Source organism: Oryza glaberrima, chromosome 1, assembly GCF_000147395.1.
Source record: "Oryza glaberrima chromosome 1, OglaRS2, whole genome shotgun sequence".
In the NCBI taxonomy this organism is placed as follows: Eukaryota; Viridiplantae; Streptophyta; class Magnoliopsida; order Poales; family Poaceae; genus Oryza; species Oryza glaberrima.
Window position 1 is genome coordinate 17,447,646 of NC_068326.1, and position 11,646 is coordinate 17,459,291.

General features: G+C 38.9%; 1 protein-coding gene across 1 annotated transcript; it reads left to right on the top strand.

The window, feature by feature from the left end:
* Positions 1 to 57: 57 nt before the first annotated feature.
* Positions 58 to 10,998, top strand: LOC127780234 (uncharacterized). The gene is made up of 10 exons (XM_052307167.1): positions 58 to 365; positions 972 to 1,319; positions 1,503 to 1,718; positions 4,257 to 4,906; positions 5,690 to 5,786; positions 5,867 to 5,920; positions 6,002 to 6,132; positions 7,515 to 7,705; positions 8,640 to 9,344; positions 10,425 to 10,998. Exons 1-9 carry the CDS (start codon positions 144 to 146, stop codon positions 9,275 to 9,277), a joined length of 2,547 nt encoding a protein of 848 aa, XP_052163127.1. The 5' UTR covers positions 58 to 143; the 3' UTR covers positions 9,278 to 9,344; positions 10,425 to 10,998.
* Positions 10,999 to 11,646: the final 648 nt, after the last annotated feature.

Consider the following 11,646-nt stretch of genomic DNA (forward strand, 5'->3'; position numbering starts at 1 on the left):
AAAAAAAAATCCAAATTTGCTTGCTCCTTTGCCAGCCGAGAAGAAGAGTTGGGTTTGTTCGAGAAAGCACTCGCGACTTCCAAACAATCCTATCGCCGCGACACACCACACTGTTCCTCTCGCTCGCTCGCTCAACGCCCGCCATGCTTCCGCCTCTCGCCGCCGCGCCGCCGCCTGCGCAGCACGTCGCTCCCGCGTTCCCCAACCTCCCGCGGAGCCGCCGCCGCCACCTCCTCGGCCTCCAGCTCCTTCTCCGCCGCCACCGCCCCGTCAGCGTCGGCCACCACCACCACCACCACCACCACCGCCGCCGCCGCCTCCTCCTCGCCGGCGCGTACGCGCCCGGCGATGGGGGCGCAGGACAGGTGAGGTCGCTTCCCCTCCCCCCTCGTTGGATGGATACACCACCCTCGGCTCGAGGCCCTGGTGCTTCGGGCCTACCCGCCACCCTCCACGCTGATATTTGCTTTGAGCCTTTGATGTCAGAAATGTTCCGTGTCTGCTCGCTTGATTTTGATTGTGCAGTAGAACATGCACACTTCGCATGTGGGAAATGATTGGTTAGTTGTGATGGCACGGCTCAGTCCTCAGCCTTCACCTTGTTGACTGGCTGTGCTGTTGGTTGAACCAGCCATTGAAATTTTTGCTTATTTGATTCGCGTTCCACACAACATCAGCTCATTGCTCACATAAGCGACATAAATACTGCTTTATGACTGGTTTGATTGAGCTACAAATGGTGGTCTTCAACAGCAATGTTCACAACGTGTAGGCTCAAATGCTAACTAATTAGGAAATTAAACCCACGTGCTCTCTGTTGTCTTGCCAGCCATGTATGTATTCTCCAGTACTTCCACAGCATATACTTTTAACTGTTCTTGATGTATGTTATGTTTTCGGCACATTAAGGGAAACTTTATTTAAGTGTCACTCTGTTCCGGAACTTTGACTACATTGCTTTGTTTTGTTAGGATGTTGATAGTTCGGAGAGCACCTCTAGTACAGGATCTGCATATATTGGCCTCTTTGTTCGAATGCTAGGCTTGGACAATGATCCTCGTGATAGAGAGCACGCTGTTTACACAATTTGGCAATACTCCCTTGGCGGACGGAAGTGCATTGATGAGATTATGCAGTTCCATGGCTGTGTCGCCCTCATCGTCAGCCTCCTAAGATCAGATTCTGTCCGTGCCTGTGAAGCAGCTGCAGGTCTTTTGCGTAATATAACTTCAGTGAAGTTATACAGGGATGTGGCCATCGAGAGTGGCGCCATGGAGGAAATTTTTAGCCTTCTCTGTAAATCTACGATAACCCCAGAGGTAATTGCAAACATAATCAGCAGCGATCCATGTTCTTCCCCTTCCATGGTTCTGCAAAAGGACCTTTGACTGTTACCGTGACCGTAAATGGCATATTTTATGGATAACCAGATGAGATATTCTCTCTTGTAGGAAGAATGTTGACTTTCCTGATTCTTATCCAAACATGCTATTCTCTTGCAGATGTTGGAGCAGTCTTTGTGTACCATTTGGAACTTTTCTATTGAGGAAAATTTGAGATACAAGATTTTGTCAAGTGGTATGCTAACACGGATGGTTAGATTTCTAGATGACGAAGACATTAAAGTCAAAGAGGCTGCTGCAGGTATCATATCAAATTTAGCTTTAAGTCATTCAAATCATGGAGCTTTGGTTGAAGCAGGTGTTATTCCAAAATTGGTAAGTGGTAGTATCTTTTTTCGTCCCTATTGAACTTACTAGTCTTGGTCTGCTTGTATCGAGTTGACTTTGGCAGCTACAAAAACTATGTAGATTTCTTTAAAAAAAATATTATGGACTTATTTTTATTTCTGAATTCTGACTGGTTGAATGCTTTTGGCATTAGTTTATTGCTTTTTAACAGATAGGTCCTCAATTAATTTAGTATCAGATTTTGCTAACTATATGCAACCAACCACAAATATATGTATTAAGTTAGCCAAGGTAAGGATGGTTACCCTTGAGCGAAACGTATGTAAGCCAGGCTCTATCAATTGAGGATTTAATAAGTTAATGCTCTATGGCAATTCAGCGATACTACCTCCGTTCTTGAATAACTGTCAGTGTTGTCCACAGCCTGCTCACTTTGACCATAAATTACTTCTAAATGATTATATTATGTTGAGAGAAAGTTGCATGTTTATATTTAGGACACCACATACTTATCTAATATAACATGTTTTCAAGTATTTAGATTTTTTTTGCAAAAAGACAAGCGGTTAAAGTTTATAAACTTGAATAGTGCCACTGTCAATTATTCTAGAACCTATGAACTTGTGGTCATCAGTTAACTGAAGAAAGTTTGGTAATTTTCTAAGTTGTAATATGTGTAGTGTCAACTGTGCTATTGTGTATTCTTAAGTAACTGCTACAGTGCTCCCTGAACCTTTAGTGCACTTGTATCTTTAGATCGTCTGTTCACAATATCAACATAACATAACCTTTTTCCTCTGCCCAGAGTTAAAGTAAGTTGAAATAAGTATTGGTTCTGTGATAATTTATCTCAACTGACAGTGTTGTTTGAACTTGCAAGCTTATCATGCATCCAGGAAACCATTGTTTTGTATCTTCTGTTATTTTCATGTTTTCCCCAGTGCTTAAAACTATATTTTTTGGGGGCATTTGAATGGTTCTGGTGCATGTGGAATCTTAGAATACATTTCTTTCTTTGTTGGCATGCCTTTCCATTATCCGAATAGGCAATCACCAGTTACATTGTTCCTTTTGTATAGTTCTCGTTTGCTATGGTTAAAATTTCAACTTACTGGTATGTTTTTATTTTCCTTTATAATAAACTGTATGGGGTAGTCACAACATTTGCTAACTCTTGAATTGATTGCTTCTTCAAAGGTCATATCTGGAAGTCATTGCCAATTGCAAACAGGATATTTCACAATTTAATTGTGAATTTATCTGTTTAATATACAGATGTCCAGTCTCTTACCTTTCATTCTACACAATTTCTTTGTTCCTTTTTCTTTCTTCCTCTTCAAGAGCGACTGTCATTAGCCAGTAATAAATACGTGCAATTTACTGTACAAGTGTATATGCTCACGTGGCATATTTTTTAATAATCTACCTTGGACCTTTCATCACATTAATAATTGAAACGTTAATATAGATAAAATAGAATGCTTAGGACCTAGAAAATTTTATCCTTGACTTGTGAGGGTAACCTCACCATGCAAGAAAGAGGTGAACATATTCCGTCTCTTGCAACCAACCAAACAAAGGAGCAACAATGAACCATGCATTTCATACAACCAACCAAACAACACCTCATCCCATCCAGGCTAAACTCATGCAGGCATACAGCATCAGAAGGGTCTGAATATGCTGGTAACTCTAGTAGCATGGGAGCTGTGGAAACACCGCCATGAGTGTGTTTTCAATGGTGCTGCTCTAAGTGAAACATGGACAGTCAAAAGAGGTGGCGCCCTGTGTTGTGCAGCTGTGGCTCGTGACCTCTAGAGCCTCCGTTCTAGTTCTTTGGTCGGTTTCTAGTCCTTCTGTGGCGCGTACGTACTTCTTGTGTTAGGAAGGTGTGGTGGTGTGTTGTGTGTGTGTGTGTATGTAGTATTGCGCTTTTCGGTGTACTCTCTTCTTCATGAAATGATACGCAGATCATCTCCTGTGTATTAAAGACAAAAAACTCATACAAGCAACCAAACAGAGCTATTTGCATCATATCCCTCTCTGGGCGAGCCCAATCTAGGGTGACTCATGCGAGCCTGCCTAGGGGCATACAAAGGGGCAGAGGCAAGCCTATGGCAGCTAGGGCTTGAGCGCTAGGCTTGCCTCCCTAATCTTGTTTAAATTCTCTTATTTTACCATTTAAAATTGGAAGAAAACCTATAGCCCACTAGTTGAGCCCTAGGTGAGCCTTAGGCTTCGATAATTTCTGGCTCCGCATACATGCAACCAAACAAGCGCTACTTATATCAATCTATTGAAACTCCTACATATATATAACTATCTCTTCTCTTTCTTTCTTTTTTTCTTTTTTTCTTTTTTTTTTTGCGTAGAAAGGAAATAAGGAATCGTTGGACTGGAAATTGCTAGGCAAGGATATATTGCTAATATTTTATGATGAAGTACCTTTACAGTTGTATGATCAAAATAACTCTATGCAGTTCCTACCCTTTGTCTAAAATTTCAATCTCTGATTGTATCATTCGGCTGAAACTCCTTCACTACAATCTTCTTGGTTGTTTATAGGTTCAACTTTTGCAAAACAAAGAGGACGACTATAAGATTATCAGAAAGGAAGCTAAAAGTTCACTCTTGGCACTATCCACTGATGAATATTATCATACTCTTATAATAGAGGAGGGTTTAGTCCGGGTTCCTCTAGTTGGCTCAGCTGTGTATAAAGCATTTAGACCTCTTCCACACTCATGGCCCTCTTTCCCTGATGGCTCTGAGATCCAGCGGAGTTCTCGCCCTTCAAAATATGGTGCTACTGAGTTGCTTCTTGGCCTGAGTGTTGGCGAGAAGGAAACGGAGCCTGATGAAGCAAAAGTTAATGCTATGATAGGCCGTTCAAATCAGCAGTTTCTTGCGCGCATTGGTGCTATTGAGTTGGATGATGAAGGAAATGAACAATCTGGTGGATCTCAAAGGAATGATCTCTATACCATTTTACCATGGGTAGATGGAGTTGCACGATTAGTTTTAATCATTGGTCTTGAAGATGCTTCTGCAATTGCAAAGGCTGCTAAAGCAATTGGTGATGCGTCGAAAAATGAACATATGCGCTCCTCATTCAAGGAAGCTGGAGCTGTCAAACCTCTACTTCAGTTACTGAATCATACTGATGTGCCTGTTAGAAAAGCCGCTGTTTATGCATTGGAAAAACTAAGTGTCAGGTATATTATTTCCCTTTCTTCAAACTCAAGCATTTTTTAGCAATTAGATCACACAGTATTCTGTAGAACAGTCTTACATATTAATCCCATTACTTATTTGCTTTACTTTTAGTTGCTTAGGTGTAGCTGTTATGAGTGTTATGACTTAAAAGAATGGGATTTGAAAACCAGCCCGACCACTTGATGATCATATACCCTGTCGAAAGGGGGAAAAAGGAAATAATCATGCCAAATGCTTGGAAGGGGCTGTATGGGCTCAATGTGCTTCATTTTGACAACAATTTCCATTGAAATGACAGTTGGCAACAATAGTTTGTGTCTTATCTTTTTGTAGGAGCATCTTATGTCTTAGGAATAGCTATATAGTTCAAAGCATCTCTAAACAGAAGTTGGTAGGACCTATCACTATAAAAGAGAAGGCAACCGGTTGAGATTCAAGAAATGAAGAGAAGTTTGTTCGTCTATCTCTTCCTTACCCTTTTGATGTCGTTAAAGATCATCAGACATTGGTCACGCAGCTTGGGTCCATGGTGATCTAATCATAGTGCGCCATGTAAAAGAAAACTTGTTTATTATAGTATAGCATATTAAAGAGGAAATTTATGCTGTAGTGAAGTTTTCATTCAGCAGAGACCATATAGTGGCTTCAACGTTCTGAAGTATATGTAAATTTCTTTTTTTCTTCCTGAAAGGAGTACTAAATGGTTTCTCAATTTGTTGTGATATCCATATATTTTCCCCTTTGCTATAACCTTCATTCCTTTTTTTTTCTCTCTTTTGTAGTTCCATAGTCTGTGAGCAGATCAAAACAGATGGTGGTCTAAAACTGCTTGCAGACATAGTGAAGGATCCCAATACCCCAGTTGAGCAACTGGAGAAGGTCATGAGCTTTAAAAAAGCCTAGTTATTCTATTGTAATTTTGTATCATGCCAAGTACTGACTAGATAATTTTTGTACAGATAATCATCATGCTTTCTCGAATATTCAACACGGGTATCAGCATGGTAGCTGTGGTGAGTCAGGCATCTACATGTGTCAACTGTATTTTGTTATATTTTTCCAAACCGGTGTTTACAATGTTGTGAATTTATCAGCCTGATAGCTCAGCTAGTAATGGGTCTGAGGATACAATGCATTCTGAGAAGAGTAATGGTAGCTGTGGTGATATTGATGGTGGAACCAATGGAACTTCCTTCGCATATTTGAAACAAGAGGAGACATCTAGGTTCGTTACAGCTTTGAAACATGCCTAAATATTATCTTACACTAGTACTAGTTAAAAGAGGGATTTATGAGCCTTATGGCTGCAAATATGTAGGCATGTTTGTCATATTTAAAAGCATATTTAGTTTGGATCTGTTGCAATGCACGGATATGATGCTAGTTTACTTAAACAAAGTTCCCAACTGATTTGTTTGCTCTTATTTCATCATCCTTAAATATACGCATTTTTAGCTTCTTTTTTGCGCACAGATATAAAGAATTGTTATAAGATTACTATCCTAGGCATATTCTGTTTACCCCTATACTACTACTAGAGGAGTAGTAATTGACATTAAGCATCAGGGCACTGAAAAGTAAATGAACTGCTTTGTTTGGTACATCTAAACATATCCAATTATTTTTTCCCCCGTATGGCTCATCGACCACTTCAAATTATTTCATTACTCTTACAAATAGGGATGTCTGATTAGGACATATTGAATCTTGCTATCATATAGAGATAGTTATTTAGAAAAAACATAATGCCTTTGTACTAATGAAAAACCAGACATTTCTGTAAAATAATTATTATTTATGGATGGAAGATGTACTTTCTACTGCTGAAAAGTTCACTTCCCTGAGGGAAAAGTCTGAATTTAATATCATATCAAGCTGCATGATTAACAAGAACAAGTTTCTATCTTCCTTATCTGTTTTTCAGAATTTACTACTAGAACAAGTACAATGGTATATTGAATTGATTACGTACATGATTGTCAGTAAAAGAAATAGTTCGATGACTGAAAAACTGCCTTGAGAGCTTAAATTTTGTTAATGTAATTAAATATTTTGTCTGAAAGCTTGTTAACTTCATAATGTTTTCTGTGTTGCGATCAATGTTCTCTGATCGGGCGATCAGCCCTGATCGCCTAGGCACCGATCAGGACGATCAGAGCGATTAATCGAGGCTGATCGGTCAGTATATAGTAGGAGTGTCCAGCAGGCCATATATGCTACATATTATGTACTAAGTACTCTATAGTCTGTAGTATATGGTAAAAAGCAAGCATCATTTGGTCAGAGAAGAAGAAGAAGAAGCATCGTTTGCTGCCCATTAATCGCCCTGATCGTCCTGATCGACGATTAATCGCCCTGATCATCGATTAATCGGACGATCAACTTTCCTGATCGGCTGATCGACTTACCTGTGCCTGATCGGAGGTAGGGGAGCGATCAGGACGATTAATCGGACGATCAGATAACATTGGTTGCGATAGATCACCAGATCCTTTGATCCAGTCTTTTTCACAAAGTATGCAGAAGCTGCTGATTATCATCTGTTGTGGGTGTGCTAGCATTTGCTTTGTCAATTGCATACTGATGTGATTCTTTTAACTTGTATAGTGTGTCAATCATCGATTTCGACGTCATTTCACGCTTAACTAGAGTTCTGAGGGAAGCATCTCCAAGTTTGCAAGAACAAGTCGCTTCTGTACTGGAGCATTTAGCAGCTTTTGATCAGCATGCAACGGCGATGACTGCTGCTCGCATTGAGTCAGTGATTGAAGCTGTTCTGGAAATGGGAGTTATTCATGGTAAATAGCTTGTTTGGTTTTGCATAAAAAAAAAAAGATGCATACTTGAACTTTTTTCTTATCTATATTATTGAATGGTTGGTACTATTTGGTCATTAGCATTTGACAGGAGTACTGAGCTTAATGTAGCATGCTGATACGCTTTGATTTCTGTAAGTGTGAATAAGGCTATACTCCCTCCATCCCAAAATATAAGGCTCAACCACTCATAACACAAAGACCAAGATAACATTTAATCATCTTCTTGGTTGGATCATCTTGATGCATGCAAACAATGTGATTGGGAGGTTTGATGGTATAGGATTTAAAACAAATCAATTCTATTGGACCAAGAGGTGCTAATAAATGTATGCATGCATGCACGCCTTATATTATGAGATATAAGAGAAAAGTGGTTGTGCCTTATATTTTGGGATGGAGGGAGTATATAAGTGTGGTAATTGAAGAGTACAATATTTTATCATTATAAGATAATTATGTTTTATTGATTTATTTTAAAATTCTAATCTAATCTACATAAGTCAACCTATGTTTGTTTCACAATAACCATTCTCTACCACGGTAAACTTGTATGGGAACCATGAGTATCAATTATTCAAATTGATGATATTTTAAGATATGGTACTCATATGAAGCTTCACTGCTGACCTGAAGTTCCTTTAGGGATAAAGAGTTCATGCATTTTGCAGGGGCAACCAGTGATGCCCTTCAATCGAGAGTCAAAACCAGATATCTTGTACAAATTACCTTGGCACAAATAATATTATATTTAATTCAGAAATATTATATTGAATCAGTTTTCATGCTGAATTCCTCACTTAAATTTTCTGTCAAAGCATTATCATTAACAACAGCTTTTCTTTTATGAGACATGCTTGAAATCTCTAAATGATGTATGGTGCCTTTCTACAGTAATTTGTGTTCTATCTTTCAGGTACCATGGGCGATCCTGAAAACTTTGATGAGCTTCCTACTGTTGTGATCGAGCAAGTTAGTCGGGCTGTTTCTGCCACTGTTAGGTTACTCACAAAATTACTCGACTTTGATATTTTTGTTCGCAGCATAAATACTGAGAAATGTATTGCTCTGTTAAGAAAAATGCTCAAGTCCAGTATTCCTCTTCAGTCGAAGGACTGGCTTGCAGCATGTCTCATTAAGCTACAATCAACGGCTGGCTTATCAGGACATGAGAGTGTCAGTAGTATAGATATGGAGATAACTATCTACGAGACTATTCCGAGGCTAGTTGACCAGATGATGACCTCATTTTCTTTTGAAAATAAAAGAAATGCTGTAATAGAGCTGAATAAGATAGTATCAGGAGGTGTGATGGAATACACGAGAGCAATTGCCACAGCTGGAGGAATATTTCCACTGGTGAAAATGATTGAAGAGGGTGATGGTGATGCATTGGAAGCTAGCCTAGCTATCTTGTATAATCTGAGCATGGATCCGGAGAATCATCCAGCAATAATTGCTGCTGGAGCAGTGCCGCTATTGAAGCGGATTGTTGTTGCTGAAAGTTCACACTGGAATCGTGCTCTTCAGTTGCTGAGAATGTTGCCTGTATGACATCTCGATGACAAATGACCAATTGTTCTCAGTACACCTTTTAAACTTCACCTTATTGCACTGACAGGTATGTTATTAAATTTCTGACCTATTTCTATCAACTGTTTTTATCCAAATTGTTAGTCGGTGGTCCTGGAATGGTCATTTAGACACTGTTTGTCCTACTAAATATATCAAATTTGGGGCCCATTATTTTAACATATAATCTCTGGATCAGTACTGCAAAGTAGTAGTAGTAGTTCTTACTTAGCTAGTAAGAAAATATAAGGCTGCTTAACAGCTGGTAGGAGTAGTAACTTTGGATTTTACTTCAGCTGTAAACAATAGACTGAGCAGTACGTCGGTTACTGTAACATGTACTGTAGCACAGACTTTAAAGTCCCATGAAAGGACATGTACCCTTGCTAAGTTAGTAAGCTTTTCAGCAACACAAATCAGAGTTTCAGTTCAGAAGTGATCCTACCAACACATTACACTATTTTTCTGGTTAACTGAAGTTATTGGGGGATTATAAAATGGTCCTGTTTGCCCTACTTGTGGCAGATTTTCCAACCAGTTTTGAGAAAATAAGTTTTAGATTAAAAAAGGAGTTAATATAAATACCTACATTTTACATCAGGGATGCAAAAACTTACTACTACCTCCGTTTCAGGTTATAAGACTTTCTAGCATTATCCACATTCATATAGATGTTAATGAATCTAAACACACATATATGTCTAGATTCATTAATATATATGTGAATGTGGGTAATGGTAGAAATTCTTATAATATGAAACAGAGGAAGTAGTATTGAAGGGTATTTTCACACATTCACACATTGAAAACTTAGGTATTTAAGGTTCATGCTTATTAGATTTTTGCATTGTTGTTCACTTTCTTATGAATAATATGAAAACACAGTTATTGTGTGTTTTCCGCGTCCTTTTTCAACTTCTACTTACAGAAATCAGTACTTGAAAACCTAAAATCTTTCCCCTCATCAAGAGGCAGTTCTTCACATCAGAGCACTTGTATCAGCGCAAACTTTCTGCTCATGGTGTAATCTTTGTTTGCCACATGATTTGTGCTACATGAATTTTTCCTCTATGATGGTCTTCTGACTCTTGGTGCTTCTTGGTATGTTGGGCATAACTAACTATTACAGTGTTGTAATAGTAACCAAATGGCCAACAAAATATCCCGAATATTGACAATTTGCAGATTTCACTTACGGTGGTACCAAGCTGGCTCAAATATGTCATGTAGATAGATAATTTTCATGGCAATGAAGAAGCATTGGTGGAGCCTTCTATGAAATCAGGGGTGTTCCTGATTTCCGGCAACTTGACAATGATTTCACCATTTCATGACCGACCACCAGTTTATCAAGCAACCTGTGACCTGAGCAGGATGAATAACTTTTTTGTGCTGACAGGTAAAGGGACAAAAGTGTGCGCCAGACATGGTAGCAGTTCTTGATAGTACCAAGACACTGCAGAAAATTCACATTGTTGCGGAAATCCACAATGTGCTGACGCTGCTTCTGTAAATGATTCTATAGAGAGTAGAATTCTGGTGTTACTTCATCATCCTTGTCCTACTGCCACAGTTAATTTTGCCCTTGTCCCAGTTAGATTATTGCATTGGGGAGAGTATTTCCCCAACATGTAACTGAAGTATTATGAGCTTAGCAAATGTAGTACTTGAAGTAAAAAAAAAAATGCCTAACAATCAGCTTGAAGCAATGGGTGACTGTAGCTGCGAGTCTGGTTCGTCTGTCCCATGGCGTTGAAGTTGAACCCAGAGGGACGCGTCGTATATGATGCTATTGGGTCATCACGTGCAGCTCACGTAATTTCTGGAATTGTTTTTCCTTCACCTATGTTGTCATTCATGATGGATGCTTGGTAACTGGGAGGAAATATGTAGTGGTAACTGTTGGAGTAAGTATTGCATTCAACGTTTCCTACTGTGTTCAGACCTACAGCTCGATCAGTTCCTTCATCAGCATATGCATTTACGTTCGGGACAAGCAGTACCCTACTGTTTTTGGTTTTTGGAAATATTTCCTCGTTTCCTACTTGTCACGGATACTATTAAGGTACAAAACCGCTTGTATTTTCTTTTGTTTTAAAAATTATAATTATTATTTTTAAAAAGTTATCAAAGTACTTTGCACGATGAATATAACTATACTAATGTTCATCGAAATATCATAATTTAAAATTTCTTGTTGGTCAAGATAAACGGATGGGGTGTATTGGTGCTGTTTTTACATAGTGTCGCTTTCACATTTTTGGCAATAAGAATAACTGATTTGTTATAAAGTGCGTTTGACATAAAAATTGGATCAAAATCTTGTAGATTCTTCCTGAAAAACACAGAGA

Coding starts and splice junctions, on each gene's coding strand:
- LOC127780234 (XM_052307167.1), top strand. CDS start 144: ATGCTTCCGCCTCTCGCCGCCGCGCCGCCGCCTGCGCAGCACGTCGCT. Junction 1,719..4,256: donor CAGGTGTTATTCCAAAATTG/GTAAGTGGTAGT, acceptor GGTTGTTTATAG/GTTCAACTTTTGCAAAACAA. Junction 4,907..5,689: donor TTGGAAAAACTAAGTGTCAG/GTATATTATTTC, acceptor TCTCTTTTGTAG/TTCCATAGTCTGTGAGCAGA.